Source organism: Vulpes lagopus, chromosome 9 (genome assembly GCF_018345385.1).
Source record: "Vulpes lagopus strain Blue_001 chromosome 9, ASM1834538v1, whole genome shotgun sequence".
In the NCBI taxonomy this organism is placed as follows: Eukaryota; Metazoa; Chordata; class Mammalia; order Carnivora; family Canidae; genus Vulpes; species Vulpes lagopus.
The window spans coordinates 37,027,464-37,043,581 of record NC_054832.1 but is presented as its reverse complement, the minus strand read 5'-3'; the positions used below and the strand labels follow the sequence as shown (position 1 = coordinate 37,043,581).

General features: G+C 34.1%; 1 protein-coding gene and 1 non-coding gene across 15 annotated transcripts in view; one reads left to right on the top strand and one right to left on the bottom strand.

Moving 5' to 3' along the window:
* VPS13B (vacuolar protein sorting 13 homolog B) overlaps positions 1-16,118 on the top strand; it is a 739,627-nt gene that overhangs the window by 298,112 nt on the left and 425,397 nt on the right. For 13 of the 14 annotated variants that reach the window (XR_005989852.1, XR_005989854.1, XR_005989853.1 and 10 more), the window contains 2 exons: positions 8,914-9,023; positions 14,689-14,836. Coding sequence is in view for 11 of the 14 variants with exons in the window: in XM_041768645.1 (XP_041624579.1) it covers positions 8,914-9,023; positions 14,689-14,836 (258 nt within the window). In the remaining 3 variants the exon portion in view is untranslated. The remainder of the gene's footprint in view (positions 1-8,913; positions 9,024-14,688; positions 14,837-16,118) is intronic. The other variant, XM_041768640.1, reaches the window with a different exon arrangement.
* On the bottom strand, positions 9,994-10,099 carry LOC121499181. The gene has a single exon (XR_005990028.1). It is a non-coding gene; the product is annotated as a U6 spliceosomal RNA (small nuclear RNA).

Here is a 16,118-nt window from a genome sequence, read left to right as displayed (position 1 = left end):
GTACTTCTCTTAATTTCTAGTAGTGAAGTTTTTAGGAGACAAATTGTTTTTGTTGTTTTGTCTTCATTTTTAAAACATACTTTCAACAGACATAATTCTAGATTATCTTTTCTTACTTCAGCACTTTAAAGATAACCATTCCACTGTCTTTGCATCGCTGTTATTTCTGATGAGGAGTTATTCTATTTTCATCATGGTTTCTTTATATGTAATGTCTTTTTTTTTTTCCCCCGAGTAATTTCAGAATTTTTTTCTGTTTGCTTTCCTGCAATTTGACTGTGATGTGTCTAGATCTGTTTTTCTTTTTAATTATTCCTCTTGGTGTTTGCTTAGGTTTTTTTTTTTAATCTGTCGGTATTATTTATCAGTTTTGAAAAGAAATTCTCAAAGAATTTTTCACCTCCAGTATTATATTTAAAATTCTAATATTTCCATTTGTCTCTTTTTAATAGTTTCTTTTTCTCTATTGCAGTTCCCCTTTAGTTCATGTACACTACCTCTTTCATTGTTTTCTTTAACATCCTTATCAGAGTTGTTTTAAAATATTTGATAATTCCAGTATTTATGCTACCTTTTGAACTTGGGCTATTGATTGTTTTCTTTTTGATGATGGTTATTTCTTTTCTTTTACTGTCCTTTATAATTTTTTAAATGAATGTCAAATGTTGTGTATAAGAAGAATAATAGGGACGCCTGGGTGGCTCAGCAGTTGAGCATCTGCCTTCAATTTAGGGCGTGATCCTGTAGTCCTGGGATTGAGTCCTGAGTCGGGCTCCCTGCAGGGAGCCTGCTTCTCCCTCTGTCTGTGTCTCTGCCTTTCTCTCTGTGTCTCTCATGATAAATAAATAAAATCTTTAAAAAAAAAAGAATAATAGTACCTATTTTATGCCCATAAACAACATGCCTCTTCTTCTGTCATGTTATTAGTATAGTTGTATCTGGTTTTTCCTTCCCCTCCTTCTTTATTTTTAAATTTTTACTATTGATTATATTGGGTGTTATTCTGATGTTGGCAAATTGAACACCAATAAAAAAATAAATTTATTATTAAAATAAAAAAATAAATTTTTACTATTGAAGTAGAATTGACATACACTTATTTACTGGCGTATAACATAGTGGTTCAATTGTGTACATTGCTTACCATGTTAAGTGTAGTTGCTATCTGTCACCATATAGCATTACTAAAATAATATTGACTATATTGTCTATGCTTTATGTTCTTTGTTTTTATTCTGTAGTTGAGCTGGGTCAAGTTCTTTATTTCAATGGAGTGTGACATAGGTTTCACATTTTTTTATGAGCAGGATCACAATTTTTGTTTCAGTATGGTTTGTGATTTTTCTCTCAGTTCTTATCTGTGCTCAGACCTAACATGCCTTGTTCGCTTGTTCTTAGAGGGGGATCTGTCTTAGTTCCACTTTTCTTCTCCTAGTCACAGATAGCCCTGGTTGGTGCTCATTGGAAAGTTCGGAATGATGGTGGGATTTCTCTTAGTTCTCCTTCTTTGCTCTCAGAAGTCATCAGACTCCATGCACCTGCTGTTGGTAGGGTCTTCCTCATTTCTTCAGTCGTATGCTATGCCATTCTCATGAGTATTTGGTGGAGGTTTGTTGAAAAGAGATGCCAGGTAGGTACATTCCTATTGTGTCTATTATTCTCAGAGATTCTACATTGTCATGCCAGTCCCCAAACTGGTCTTTAACATTTGTTAAAATTTCTCTTGTTTTTTTTCTTAACAACTTGTTTCTCCTCCTACTGCTACACCAAGAATGAAAGCCACTATTCATTCCTTCCTGCCTATGACTGGCCTTTCATTTTTATTTTTGTTCATGAGATTTCTTTGCAAACACTGCTATCTGATGAATGTTGAAAAGCTTTAATAGGTTGGTTATATGGCTTATTTTGTTATGATGGGATAGAGTTCTCTTGTGACTTTCTATATCCTAGGGGAAGGCTTGGTAATTGTTAATTAAGTAACATGAGCTACCATACTTACATACCTTAGAGTCTTATGATTCAGTTGTACTAAACTTGACAATTACCTTGAATAAAGTTACCAGTAGTTGGCAGCTCAACCCTGCCCTGTCATTTCTTGCCTGTGATTACTCTATCTTGCCTTTATTCTCCACCCATAGTTTTGATTCTTTTTTATTTATTTAAACTGACCAAAATTCATGAAATTATTCTTAAAAAAAGAGTAGCAAATAATTTCTTAAGAGATATACAAATCTAAAATATCCTTACTTTACTATAGCTACATAATAGAAAAATAGTGAGTTTTAGCCACTGAAGCTTAGATGAACATGAATATGTTTATGTTTTTTATCTCATTCATTGGTTTAACATAAGATTCTTGTCCCCTTTTATACCTTGATATTTTACAAGACCATCTTATTGGCCAACAAAGTTTTATAGCTAACAAGCATGTATGTTTAATTATAATCCTTTGCACTTTTGTTCTGTCACTCTTTTTTCATTCTAATTCTTCAGTTTAGGATGTAACTGAAATGACAGTTGGTGCCTTAGTTTAACTAATTTGTGAAGCCTGAGTGGAATGTGCGTAAGTGAGTCATTTTGGCAGTGAGCAGAGAAGTAAAGCACACTTTTCTCATTAGTTGTCTCCCAGGCTAAAATTAAACAGAATAATATATTGTCAAATTTTAGTGATTTATGGGGGATCTGTTTTGAGTAAACTCAAGATTAGACTAGTTGTCTACGTATGTCAGAACATGTGTGTTATTTTTAAAGGCGAGGTCTTGTAAATTGAGCATAATATGAAAATATCCCTTTAAATTTAAAAGAACTTTATTTCTAAATTTCAACTAAATTGATATTAAGTTAATAGATAATTCTCTTTTATCACCTGCTTAACATTCGCAGGCTGGCTATTACGTCATTCAGTCATCTCTGACATAATGTAATCCAATAGCTTTTATGAACATTTGTTGGTCAATAAAATAGAGTTTTAAGGTTAGTTTTCAAATCACAGTATTTTGGTGCATTTGTTTTCGTTTTCCTTTCTCTAAAACTTCAATTAAAAAGGAATGCTACTGGGGATCCCTGGGTGGCTCAGCAGTTTGGTGCCTGCCTTTGGCCCAGGGTGCGGTCCTGGAGTCCTGGGATCGAGTCCCGTGTCGGGCTCCTGGCATGGAGCCTGCTTCTCCTTCTGCCTGTGTCTCTGCCTCTCTCTCTCTTTCTCTCTCTCTCTCTCTCTCTCTCTGTCTCTCTCTCTGTGTGTGTGTCTATCATGAATGAATGAATGAATGAATGAATAAATAAATAAATAAATAAATAAATTTAAAAAGAAAAAGGAATGCTACTAACTCAATGAGAAAGCTTTTAAAAAAAATTTCTCAGTACATTTAATTTTTGGTGCATCTGAAAAGACTTTTTTTTTTTTGAAAAGACTTTTAAAATAACTTGCCCACTTTGGAGAATGTCTAATTTTTGAATTTACTTTGGTTCTTTGAAGTTCACATACTATTAAATTTATAAACTTCTCTGTTTATATAGGGTTTGTGGGTGTATTTTTCATCATAATTTTTTAAAAGTTTGTGTTTATCCTGAGAACATGTATGTAATGAGTTGTGTCTGCATGGCTATGGAAAAGGATGAGATTTCTTTGTCTTTGCATCTCCTGATAGAATCTCTGTGATTTGTACAATACATAGTAGTTAATACTAATAAATAATAGAAATGATTTGTTTAATTAAATATATTTGTGTTTTTTAAAAGTTTTTAATTTTCAGTTAGTTAACATGTAGTTTAATATTAGTTTCAAGTGTACAATTTAGTGTTTCAGCAATTCCATACATCACCCGGTGCTCATCACAGGTGCACCCCCTTAATCCCTACTTTCTATTTCACGCATCCCTCCACCCACTTCCCCTGTGGTAACCATCAGTTTGTTCTCTGTAGGTAGGAGTTTGTTTCTTTTTTCCTTTATATTTATTTGTGTCTTAAATTCTACCTGTGGGTTTAATCGTATGGTGTTTGTCATTCTCTGACGTATTTCACTTAGCATAATAATATCTAGCAAATGGCAAGATTTCATTCCTTTTTATGGCTGAGTAATATTCCATTGTGTGTGTGTGTGTGCGCGTGTGTATCACATCTTTTTTATCCATTCATCAGTCAGTGGACATTTGGGTTGTTCCATAATTTGGCTGTTGTAGATACTTCTGCTATACATATCAAAATGCCTGTATCCCTTCAAATTAGTACTCTTGTGTTGTTTGAGTAAATAACTAGTTGGCAGTGGCTGGATCATAGGATGGTTCATTCTATTTTTAACTTTTTGAGGATCCTCCATACTGTTTTCCAGAGTGGCTGGATCAGTTTGCATTCCCACCAACAGTTCCAGAAGATTCCCCTTTCTCCACATCCTGGCCAACACCTATTATTTCTTGTGTTGATGATTTTAGCTTTTCTCACAAGTGTCAAGTGATACCTCATTGTAGTTTTGAGATGCATTTATTTTTAATTATACATTTTGACTTTATTGGGCTTCTTGAGTTTGAGGCTTACTGTCTTCCAACAATTTTGTAAAATTCTCAACTGTTTTTAGCAATATTGCCTCTTCCCCATTTTTTGGTATCTCCCTCTGGAATCTAACATATGTTTAGTTTTCTTAGTCCTCACATTTCTTAACCTCATTTTATTTTTTTTATAAGATTTTATTTATTTATTCAGAGACACAGAGAGAGAGAGACCGGCAGAGACACACAGGCAGAGGGAGGAAAGGCTCCACGCAGGGAGCCGACGTGGGACTCGATCCCAGGTCTCCAGGATCACACCCCAGGCTGCAGGCGGCGCCAAACCACTGCGCCACCCGGGCTGCCCTTAACCTCATTTTAACAATCTTCTTTCACTTTTCTCTTTCAAATGCATTCTAAATGAGCTCATGTGCTTCTTCCACTTCACATTTTTTTCTCTTCAACTATAGTTAATCTGCTATTTAACCTGCCCAATGAGTTTATTTACATCAAGAACTGTCATTTTATAATTGCCATTTTCCTTTAAAATATGTACTTTCTGTGGGATCCCTGGGTGGCTCAGTGGTTTAGTGCCAGCCTTTGGCCCAGGGCTTGATTCCTGGGATCGAATACCACATCAGGCTCCTTGCCTGCTTCTCCCTCTGCCTGTGTCTCTGCGCCCCCTCCCCCGCCCCCATCTCTCTCTCTTCTCTCTCTTGTGTCTCACATGAATAAATGAATAAAATCTTTTAATATATATATATTATTTTAATATATATGTATATATATTCTTTCCCGATACTTTCTCATTGTTTGATAATCTGCAGGATACCATACTTTTGCATTTTAAACATTTTATACCTAGGTGTTTGTTTTCTATATTTGAATATTTCCAGTATTTGAAAAGTCTGAATTTGTTGTTGATTTTTCTGACTGTCTCTCACAGTGGCTTGCTTTTGTAGTGCTTGCTAATTTTTTGTTAAGAGAACCATTCACAGATCATAATTTTTGATAGTTACATGACAGTGAATTGGAAACTTTTCAAACAGAAAATTTTATTCTGCTAGTGGCCAGAGAGATAAACCTCAACAAGAAAATCTAAGGCTTATCTACCTCTGTTTTTTCTTGGCCACAGTTTTCAGATTCCTAATTATATTCTCCATCATGGCAGTTGTTTTTTATATTCCCTATTTAAGAGGTAACATATCTCACATCTTTTCAATAATTATTTTGATGTTTACTCCCATATTTTTAAATAATATGACTTTTCTTGCTCTTTCTTGATCTTTGACTTTAGAGCAAAAATTATTGATGTCTTACTGTGCAAAATGATATTTGGCTAACTTTCAGTCTCTCTTGTTCACATCATACATTCCTCTTACATATACTTACTCTCAAAATTGTTATTATCATGTTTGATTAATCAATGAATGTATTTTTTCAGAATTTACATATCTTTGTCTATAAATATTCATGGTACAATCATGTTGTATCTTATGATTAGTTATCATTTCTGTTATAGCATGTGTTTTTCCTGTATTTAATAATTGTTTTATCACTGTTCTGAGGGCACTGGGGTGGTTCAGTCAATTAAAGGTTTGACTCTTGATATTGGCTCAGGTCATGATCTCAGTTCAGGGTCATCAGATCGAGCCCTGCATCCTGCTCTGTGCTGAGCAAGGAGCCTGCTTGGGATTCTGGTTCTCCCTCTCCTTCTGCCCCTCCCTATGTTCTCTCCCTCAAAGTAAATAATAAATATACTTTAAATATTATTATTACATTTTTCACATACTTGTCACTAATTCAGTATTGTCATTTGGGGCATTCCTGTCACTCTCCTCCTGTGTTGGATCTTTCATCTCCTAGACCCTACATTCTTCTATCTTGTTTTGCAATTGCTTTTTGTGGAACACATTTCTTGTTGTTAAACATATGTTATTTGTGGTATCTTTAATATTCATGTGATATTTATTATAAAACAAATTATATTACAGTGAGCTTATCTGACAAGAAACACTTCATAGTAATTTAAATCTGACTGTAATTTCATTTCTTTATATGTAATTTAGAAAAGTCTGAACTTTAAGATTGAATTATTTATTCTTGAATTTTAAATTTTAAAGCTCTTCATTTAAATGTATACAGTTTCTTTAAAATTAAGATTTTAATTTTTATGCTTTCTATTACAGGAAAGAATAAATATGTTAAGTTGTATTTTCTAATTGACTTCAGTTATGACTCCCCTTTTCCAATTATCCTGTGTTTAGTTTCTCCTAGTCAATCCTTCTTGATATGTATTTGACTTAATCATTGCTCAGCAGCACATCCATTAGTACATGGAAGTGGGCAGGATTGCAGCAGAATGCTGCCCCAAATCTATACTGAATCTGGGTCCCTGGGAAAAGAACTGAAAGGTGAAATAGGAATACACATGACAATTTTTACTTGTTTGAAAATTATGTGCAAAAATTTAAAATGGGGGTATTTCTCTTGCTTACTTCCCTACATCTTCCTATCTTTTATCTCTGGTAGTTTACTTTTCATAGGAGTTGGTACTAACAGTAATTGTTTAGATAATCTGCAGTGTTATAGAACCAGATTTTTGCACCTAACCTGAGAACCTATCTACCTTTTATTATGACTCTCTACCCCTACCATATGGCCATTACTTTTCTAGAAACTGGAGATATAGTTGAGAGCAAAACTGATGAATACCTCTTATTTGATATCCCATGTCACAGTATAGCTAATAATATTTTATCAGAAAGTATATGTAGAGATGCAGAAATGTATTTATGAATGCACATAACCTGCACGTAAATTAAGAGTGGGATGTTACGCTTTAGTTAAGTCCTGTGTGATTGCTTTTTATCAGAGAGGGACTAAAATACTTTCCTAGGATCAAATTTCAACTTCAGCTTTATGTTTTATGTCAGAATGCTAGCCTGTGTTTCATTTAGGCAGATGTCTCTCTGGCTTCTGAACACTTACAGCTGTAATTTGCAGTGATTTATTGAGTGGTTGTAATAATCCTTCCTTTAACATCATGAATTAAGTTTGTAATATAAACAGAAAAAGAAGATAATATTCTATTCTCATGACTGATATGGAAATTGCTCTTTGCCTAAAAAATAAAGCATATTATTAAAGACAAATTCACTTTTTTTTTTAATTTTTTAAAGATTTATTTATTTATTTATTCATGAGAGACACACAGAGAAAGGCAGAGACATAGGCAGAGGGAAAAGCCGGCTCCTTCCAGAGAACCTGATGCGGGACTCGATACTGGAACCCCGGAATCACAACTTGAGCCAAAGACAGATGCTCAACCGCTGAGCCACCTAGGTTTCCCAAATTCACTTAAAAAAAAAATATTTAAATGCAATTTAGTTAACAATGTATTATTAGTTTCAGGGGTGGAATTTAGTGATTCATCAGTTGCATATAATACCCAGTGCTCATTGCATCAAATGCCCATTACCCAGTTACCCCATTCCCTTAGACTTTCCCTTCGAGCAATCCTCAGTTTGTTTCCAATAGTTAAGAGTTTATGGTTTGCCTCCCTCTCTGCTTTTGTCTTATTTTATTTTTCTTTCTCTTGCCCTATGTTCATCTGTTTTGTTTCTTAAATTCCACATGAGTGAAATCATGAGGTAGACTAATTCACTTTTGATGAGATATAATTCTTTTTCCATAAAATTCATTATTTTTAAAGTGCATAATTTAATGGTTTTCTAGTATATTTACAAGGTTGTGCAACAATCACCATTTTCTAATTCTGGAACATTTTAATCACTCCCCAAAGAACTGCATATCTATTAGCAGTTACTTTCCATTCTTTCCTCCCCCCAAACACTGGCATCCACTAATCCCACCTTTTTTTGTCTATGGTTTTTGCCTGTTCTAACGATTTCATTTAAGTGGAATCATGCAATGTGTGGTTTTCTGTGACTGGCTTCTTTCACTTAGCATGTATTCAAGGTAGTATAGCATGAATCAATACTTGGTTCCTTGAGATAAACAAGTAATTTTCCATTATATGGCTATATCATATTTTGCTTATCCATTCAACGATTCCTGGACATCTGTGTCATTTCCATCTTTGGGCTATTATGAATACTGCTTTGAAAAGTTGGGTACAAAGTTTTGAGTGGAGTGATTTTAGTTCTCTTGGTACATACCTAGGAATAAAATTGTTGGGCCATATTACATCTGTATATTTTGCCTCTTGAAGAAATGCCAAAGTGTTTTTGAAAGTATTTGTACCATTTTATGCTCCCACCAGCAGTATATGAGAACTCAAATTCCTCCACATCTTTGTCAGCACTTGTTAATTTGTCTTTTTATTATAGCTGTCCTACTTGGAGTGAAGTGATATAAAGCTTGCTATTTTTTTAATGAGGAATTAAAACTATTTTAAAATCTTGATTTTTAGGTGCCGTGCTTCTTTGTAGTGTACAAGGAGTAGCAGTTAATATTGACCCAGTCTTATATAACTGGCTTGTTTATCAGCCTCAGAAACGAACCAGTAGACATATGCAGCAGGTGAGAAATTTTTATAATTCTCTTAATGAACAAATCTTTTTCTCAGTATTTGTTAGAGTTATACATAGTGTGCATTGATTTTTTTTTTAATGGATGTTCCACAAGTCCTTTGTCCTCTGCTCTACCTGTTTCAAATAATGTATTGCTTCATTTCTAGACAGAAAATTATAGCTCATATAGAGTTTCATTGACCATTGAGATGAATTTCTAAGCAATTGCTGGTAAAGCAGAAACACTGGAGAGACTAGATTAGGTAGTCCTATTTTACTGACCTCTTTTTCCTCATGGTGCCTAGATGTGTATTCTGAGTGTCTGATGCATGAGAATTGCATAGTAAATGTTAGCTATTGTTTTTATTATCTCTGTATTTCCTCTTCATCATTGGGTTTACTCAATAAGCGTTCGTTGAGTGCCAAATCCCTGTATTGGGATAGTTGGTGTAAAAAGAGTTAGGATATATGCTTATTTAAAAGGGTATAAATAAAAAAAAAATAGAAGGTTATAAATCACAAAGTAAAAAGTAGCTAATTATAGTTTCTGGAATGCTTAAATGGAATTCTTACAGATGGGTTTTATTATTCCCATTTTAAAAATGAAGAAACTGGGGCAGCCCCGGTGGCTCAGTGGTTTGGCCACTGGTGTGATCCTGGAGACCTGGGATCGAGTCCCATGTCAGCTCCCAGTGTGGAGCCTGCTTCTCCCTCTGCCTGCGTCTCTGGTTCTCTCTTTCTCTGTGTCTCTCAGGAGGAAATAAATAAAATCTTAAAAATAAATAAATAAATAAATACGAAGAAACTGATGCTTATTGACATTTAACCTAACCTACCTTATTGTCACATGTAGTAAACATTTAGCAGAACTAAATGTTTCTCAGGCCAAATATATGCTATCTTGCATTGAATTTTCCCATTGACTTAGTTGTAATTTTGTTATATTCTAATTGAAATAACTTTGCATCTTTTTTTTTTTTTTAAATATGGAACATTTTATGAATTTCTCTGTCATCCTGCACAGGGGACTTGCTAATCTTCCCTTTATTGTTCCAATTTTAGTATATGGACTGCCAGTGTGAGCACTGCATCTTCATTTTTTTCAATTTAAATTCAATTAATAAACATATAATATATTACTGGTTTCAGAGGTGGAGGTCAGTCAATGATTCATGAATCTTAACACTCAGTGCTCATTACATCGCAGTACTACATCTTTTTTCTGAAGTAACTTAAAGCTAGTTGTTAGAAAAAATACACAATTTTATAATTACATAAGACAAAAATTGACAGAGATGCAGGCAGAGAGAGAAGCAGGTTCCCTGCAGGGAGCCCAGTAGGGGACTCTATCCCCAAACCCGGGATCACACCTTTAGCCAGAGGCAGACCCTCAACCGCTGAGCCACCCAGCCATCCCAACTTATTTGTTATAAGTGGAAGTTTGTGCCTTTGATCCCATTTGCTCCACTGCTCCCATGAGTTTGTCTTTTTTTTTTTTTTTTTTTTTAAGATTTTATTTGAGAGAGAGAGCACACAAATGGGAGCTGAGCAGAGAGCCCAGGGTCCTGGGATTATGATGCCAGCCAAAGGCAGATTCCTAAGTGACTGAGCCACCCAGGAATCCTTCTTTTTTTTTTTTTTTCTTTCTTTTTTAAATATACCACATATGAGTGAAATCATGGTATTTTTCTTTTTCTAACTGATTTCACTTAGCCTAATTGCCTTATTAGGTCCATCCATGTTGTCACAAATGAGAAGACTTCCTTTTTTATGGCTGAATAATATCCCATTGTTTTGTAAATTCTCATTGGTTGTTTTATAAATGATGCAACTATGTCCCCATTACTAGAGATATTCCTGAAGGTCAAATCATGTTCTAACAGCTCAAATAGATTATACATTCATTTGATTGATACCAGTCATCTTTAAAGGTTTTGATACTTACTTTTATTTTTATTATACTGTTTTATAACTATTTAAAATTAAGTATAAATATATATTTAAAAATATTTTTCTAAGTTCAAAAATAATAGATTTATTTAAAAATAAAACTAACAGGGGATCCCTGGGTGGCCCAGCAGTTTAGTGCCTGCCTTTGGCCCAGGGCATGATCCTGGAGTCCTGGGATTGAGTCCCGCGTCGGGCTCCCTGCGTGGAGCCTGCTTCTCCCTCTGCCTGTGTCTCTGTCTCTGTCTCTCTCTCTCTCTGTCTGTCTCTCATGAGTAAATAAAATCTTTAAAAAAAGAAAAATTAAAAAAAAACAAAACTAACAAATGTCCATAATCCTACTCGTGCAGTTACAAATAATATTGGGATAAATATCCTCATAGCTAAATCTTTGCGTTTTTAAGTGTTCTCTTAGAATATATTTTTGAAAGTGTAATTAATAATTAAAGGCATGTGTTGGGGCACTTGAGTGGCTCAATTCATTAAGCATCTGCCTTTGACTCAGGTCATGATGTCAGGTTCCTGGGATTGAGTGCCACATAGGGGCTCCCTGCTCAGTGGGGAGTCTGCTTTTCCCTTTCTTCTGTCTCTCCCCCTACCTCTTCTCTCTCTCTCTCTCTTTCAAGTAAATAAAATCTTTAAAAAATAGGTAAGGGCATGTATTTTAGTGCATTTTGAGGCTTTTATTATATTATAGCTTACCTTCCAGAATTGGTAAGAGTTTACATTTTCACCAGCACTTCACAGTATTACTATTTTACTACAGTTTATCATATCTCAAAAATACACTTTTTAAAATATCCTTAACCTATTATTTTATTCTTATTTTTTTAACATTGGGTAATTGAGAGAATAGTATAATTGAGCCCTCTGTTCTTTTCACCTAGCTTTAATAATTAATCAACTCATGACTAATCGTCTTCACTTTTAAGACTCTAGTGGCTGAAAAATGCCAGTATTCAGTAGTGGTGAAAATATAGAAAATGGATAAACTCATATACTACAGTTATGAGTGAAAGTTGATAAGTTGACAGTATCCAGTAGAATTGAAAATGAGCATAATCTTTAACCCTCAAATCCCACTTTTTTGATAAAGATATACTCCTAACAACAACAACAAAAAAGATATACTTCTAACAGATATACTCATAGAACACTAAAGAGTCATTATAAGCCTCTTATTGCAGTATTTATTGCAATAATGTAAAATTGGAGACAACTTGAATGCGTGTAAGGAATGACTCTAAGGAAGTGGATAAAGTATGACATATTCACATGATAATTTATTAGTAGAAACTATGTGATAGGTCTTAATATGAATGTCTCAAGTTGTACTTAAGACAAAAACCAATTTCCCAAGGATATATGCAATATGAGAATATGTGTATTTTTCCAAAACTACTATTAGAAATAAATAAATGGTGAAATAAATGGTATGTATGAGTTGTATAAGTAAAGATAGTTGTAAAACATGAATTTCAAGGGTTATATCAGTATCATAATAGTGGTGATTCAGGGAGGAGTAGGCAGGTGGCTAGCAGTTGAAGGGATTTTAGCCCCATCTGTAACATTTCACTGGTCTCTTTAAAAAAAAAAAAAAAAAGGAAATATGATAACAATGTAAACAGCCAGTAATTATTAGATATAATGGGAATGTGGATGTTGTTTTAATTCTTTATAATTTCATATATTTTTACATTTATTAAAGAGGAAGAATTTTATAGGAAGAACAGTAAAAGCTTTTAGGTATTTTGGAATCATGGGATATTGATGCATCAAGGATAGGAGAAATCTGAGGCTAGGACACAACTGATATTTGAGGGAATATCTGGTATCAGAAGGTGGAAGAATATTACTAGAACAATGGAATGTTCCTAAAAATAAATATTGTTTACCTTGATATTTTTGACTGGGATAGCCGTATTTCCAGAAATGTGGAGGAAATCCAATCATCTTACTCTGTATTCAGTATCTCTTCATGCCTGACGTTTAGTACCTATATTAGCAATCACTCAGCAAATATCTATGGAGAGTCTTTTGGGCACCATTGTATGTATTTGGAATACAGTTCTGGAGAACTATCAGAGCCTGCTGTATTGTTAGGAAGGGTTTTGTTAGAGCTTGTAATGTATCCTTGCCTATGTGAAAATGCCCCCAGTTTCAGCCACCAAAACGAAGGATTTTTGTTTGTTTTTAGGTATTACTAGTATTATGGCTTTTATGAATCTCATCTTTCAGCTATTTTTCTTGAATTAAATATTATACTGTATAGAATATTATTTTTCTCTAATATATTAATTTGAATCTGAACATGGTTGTAATTTTTTGGAATACTTAGTCATATTTCAGAATTATAAGTGATGGCCAAGAAATTCAAGGCATTATGGAATCACTAAATACTAGAACTGAAAGGGTTTTTTTTTAAGCAGACATCTCCACTCCCATAAATTATAGTTGAGGAATTTTAAATGCATCAAAACTTAGCAATATGTCGAACATTTCTCTTTTAAGTCTTAAATACTATCTCCTATTTAGGTTTGTATAAATATTATCACTTTTACTAAATTCTTAATATGAAAATCAGGTACTGTGCATTATATTTCCCACAAATATATTTAATCTTTCCACTTTCTCATTATCACCTTTCTTGTTCTTTTACTCAGCCTAAGTAGCAACTTGTAAAATAATTTGCCCTTTTCCCCTTTATCTTATAACTTGATTGATTATATTACATAGTTAGATAATGTACCTGTGTTCTGATTGAAATGTTTATTTATAATCTAAGTAATATTAAATAAAATAAAGGTTGGGTGAGGCTTAAAGTTGGTTCCTTAAAAGTGTGGTTGTTGTGCTGTTGAGAGTAACAATAGACTGCATTGCAGCTCAACCAGCCCCTCCAAAGTTACCATCTGATGCAGCTGTATTATAGTTATCATCTGTTGTTTCCCAAGCTTGCAATTTCCTTCTCAATTTGTGGCTAAAACCCAACATTTGATGATTGTTTTCCACCCAGTTCAGCATTGATCTTTGATCCTGCAGGAAACTTAAAAAATACCTTTTTTTTTGCCAAAAATCTGACAAGATTGTATTGGGCGTCATCAGCAGTAAGATCAGACTTTATTTCAGTGAATAAAGATGAAACAGCTGCTTTATTGTCCAGTTCAGCACTCATGCATTCAATATAGGATCATAATGTTTTCCAGCTTTCTCTAACTATGGATACTTTTCTATGCTTTCTAAATATGCTGTGTGTATCACTTTGTCAGACAGAATACAGAGATTTTAGCAATTCTTTATTAAGTTGAACTGTAACATGTAATTAATCACTTTATGGAAATATGTCCTTAAAGATAATCTTTTTTATAAGGATAACTTTTTATTTTCTAGTAATTACAATTTTCAAATTTAATTGTAGTTTTGATTTGCCCTTACCATATTATCTTGATGCTTCTTACTGAAATTTTAAATTCCATATATTTTCAAGCTGTCTTAGTTTTCACACAGAATTGTAATTTCACACTGAAACTATCAAGTGTCCCTGTGTGAATCTGTGTGTATAAGAGAGACAGATGAAGATGCAGAGAAGGACCAAGGGAGCTACATATTGATTGATTGATTTAAAATAATAAAGCTTCAACACCACTTATGAGGGACTTTGCTCAGTATTGCCATGTTTACCCTTCACTGCTTAAAAAAGTAAATCAGTGTTTTCTTTTGCCTCTCTCTAGCAGCCTGTCATAGCTGTTCCTCTTGTTACACCAATTAGCAGAAAGAAAGAGGATGAGGTGTCTGTTGGAAGTGCACCCCTGGCAAAACAGCAATCATATCAGGCCTCTGAATATGCCAGCAGCCCTATAAAAACCAAAACAATAACAGGTATGTGTCAAGAATTCTAACAGGTCTGTGATTTTACCCTATCTCTAAGATAATAAGTTATCAAGTTATCCGGGCTACAGTTTCATGAATGCCAGCTAAAGAGACATGAGACTCCTGGAATGGAGAGAAAAAACTTTATTATCTTACAGCATTAGCAGTAACCAAGAGTATTAACATTTTCTTGTGTTCCTGACCTAAGCCTAATTCCCACAGAGTTGCATCAGGAAGATCAGATGATACCTATACACAATAATGGATTATGTATGAGGAGAGGAACCCTCAATTTAGGGAACCTGAACTTTTTGTAATTGGTGAAGGCATGCCTGCCATTTTCCCTGGAGTGAGGCACTATTTGCAACTTGCAAGGCCGTAAGCAAACTTGCCCTTTGCTCAAAAGGAGGACAATGTCTCTGTCTTTAGAGGCTATATGCTATACAGATATCCTTGAAAACACAATTGGGCACAAAGGCACTCACTGCCTCTACTTTTAAGAATTGCAAAAACACTAGAGACCCATAGAGAACTTTCTACCAATAGTGGGTTTGTTCTTAAAGTGAATTCTTGGAAGACACAAAATATCTCAATTTTCTCCCTCTCCCTTCTCTCACTTTCTCAGCTAGATTATCTCTGCAAATATAGAACATAAATATTTTTCCATTTACTAAAGAATAATGTGATAAAAGTTCATTTAATCTTGTAGGCATATTAACTACATAACCTGACTTCCTACTTACTATTTAGTCCTGTTCTTTAAAACTTGATAATTGATTTAAAGTCATTGTTAAGGATGAATATAGGTGATAGAAAAGATAAATATAAGTGAGGGAAAATGCTTAAGATTTAAATGAAATTACATGACACAGGGTTATATAGAAACTATGATCATAGGGCAGCCCTGGTGGCGCAGCAGTTTAGCGACACCTGAGGCCCAGGTTGTGATCCTTGGAGACCCGGGATCGAGTCCCATGTCCAGCTCCCTGCATGGAGCCTGCTTCTCCCTCTGCCTGTGTCTCTGCCTCTCTTTCTCCCTCTCTCTCTGTATATCTCTCATGAATAAATGAATAAAATCTTTAAAAAAAAAAAAAGAAACTATGACCATAGATATTTATTCTTTATGATTTGTGTATCTTTTTGAATGTTCACTATTTTTACTTTTCTAGAAGCCTTGGTGATAGTGCTGTCTTGAGAATGCTCTGTACTAACCATTTTCTTTACTTAGGATTAAGTTTCAAAAAATTTTGTTCTATTTTTAAGTAGAGTACTGTTCCTGTTTCAATTTTAG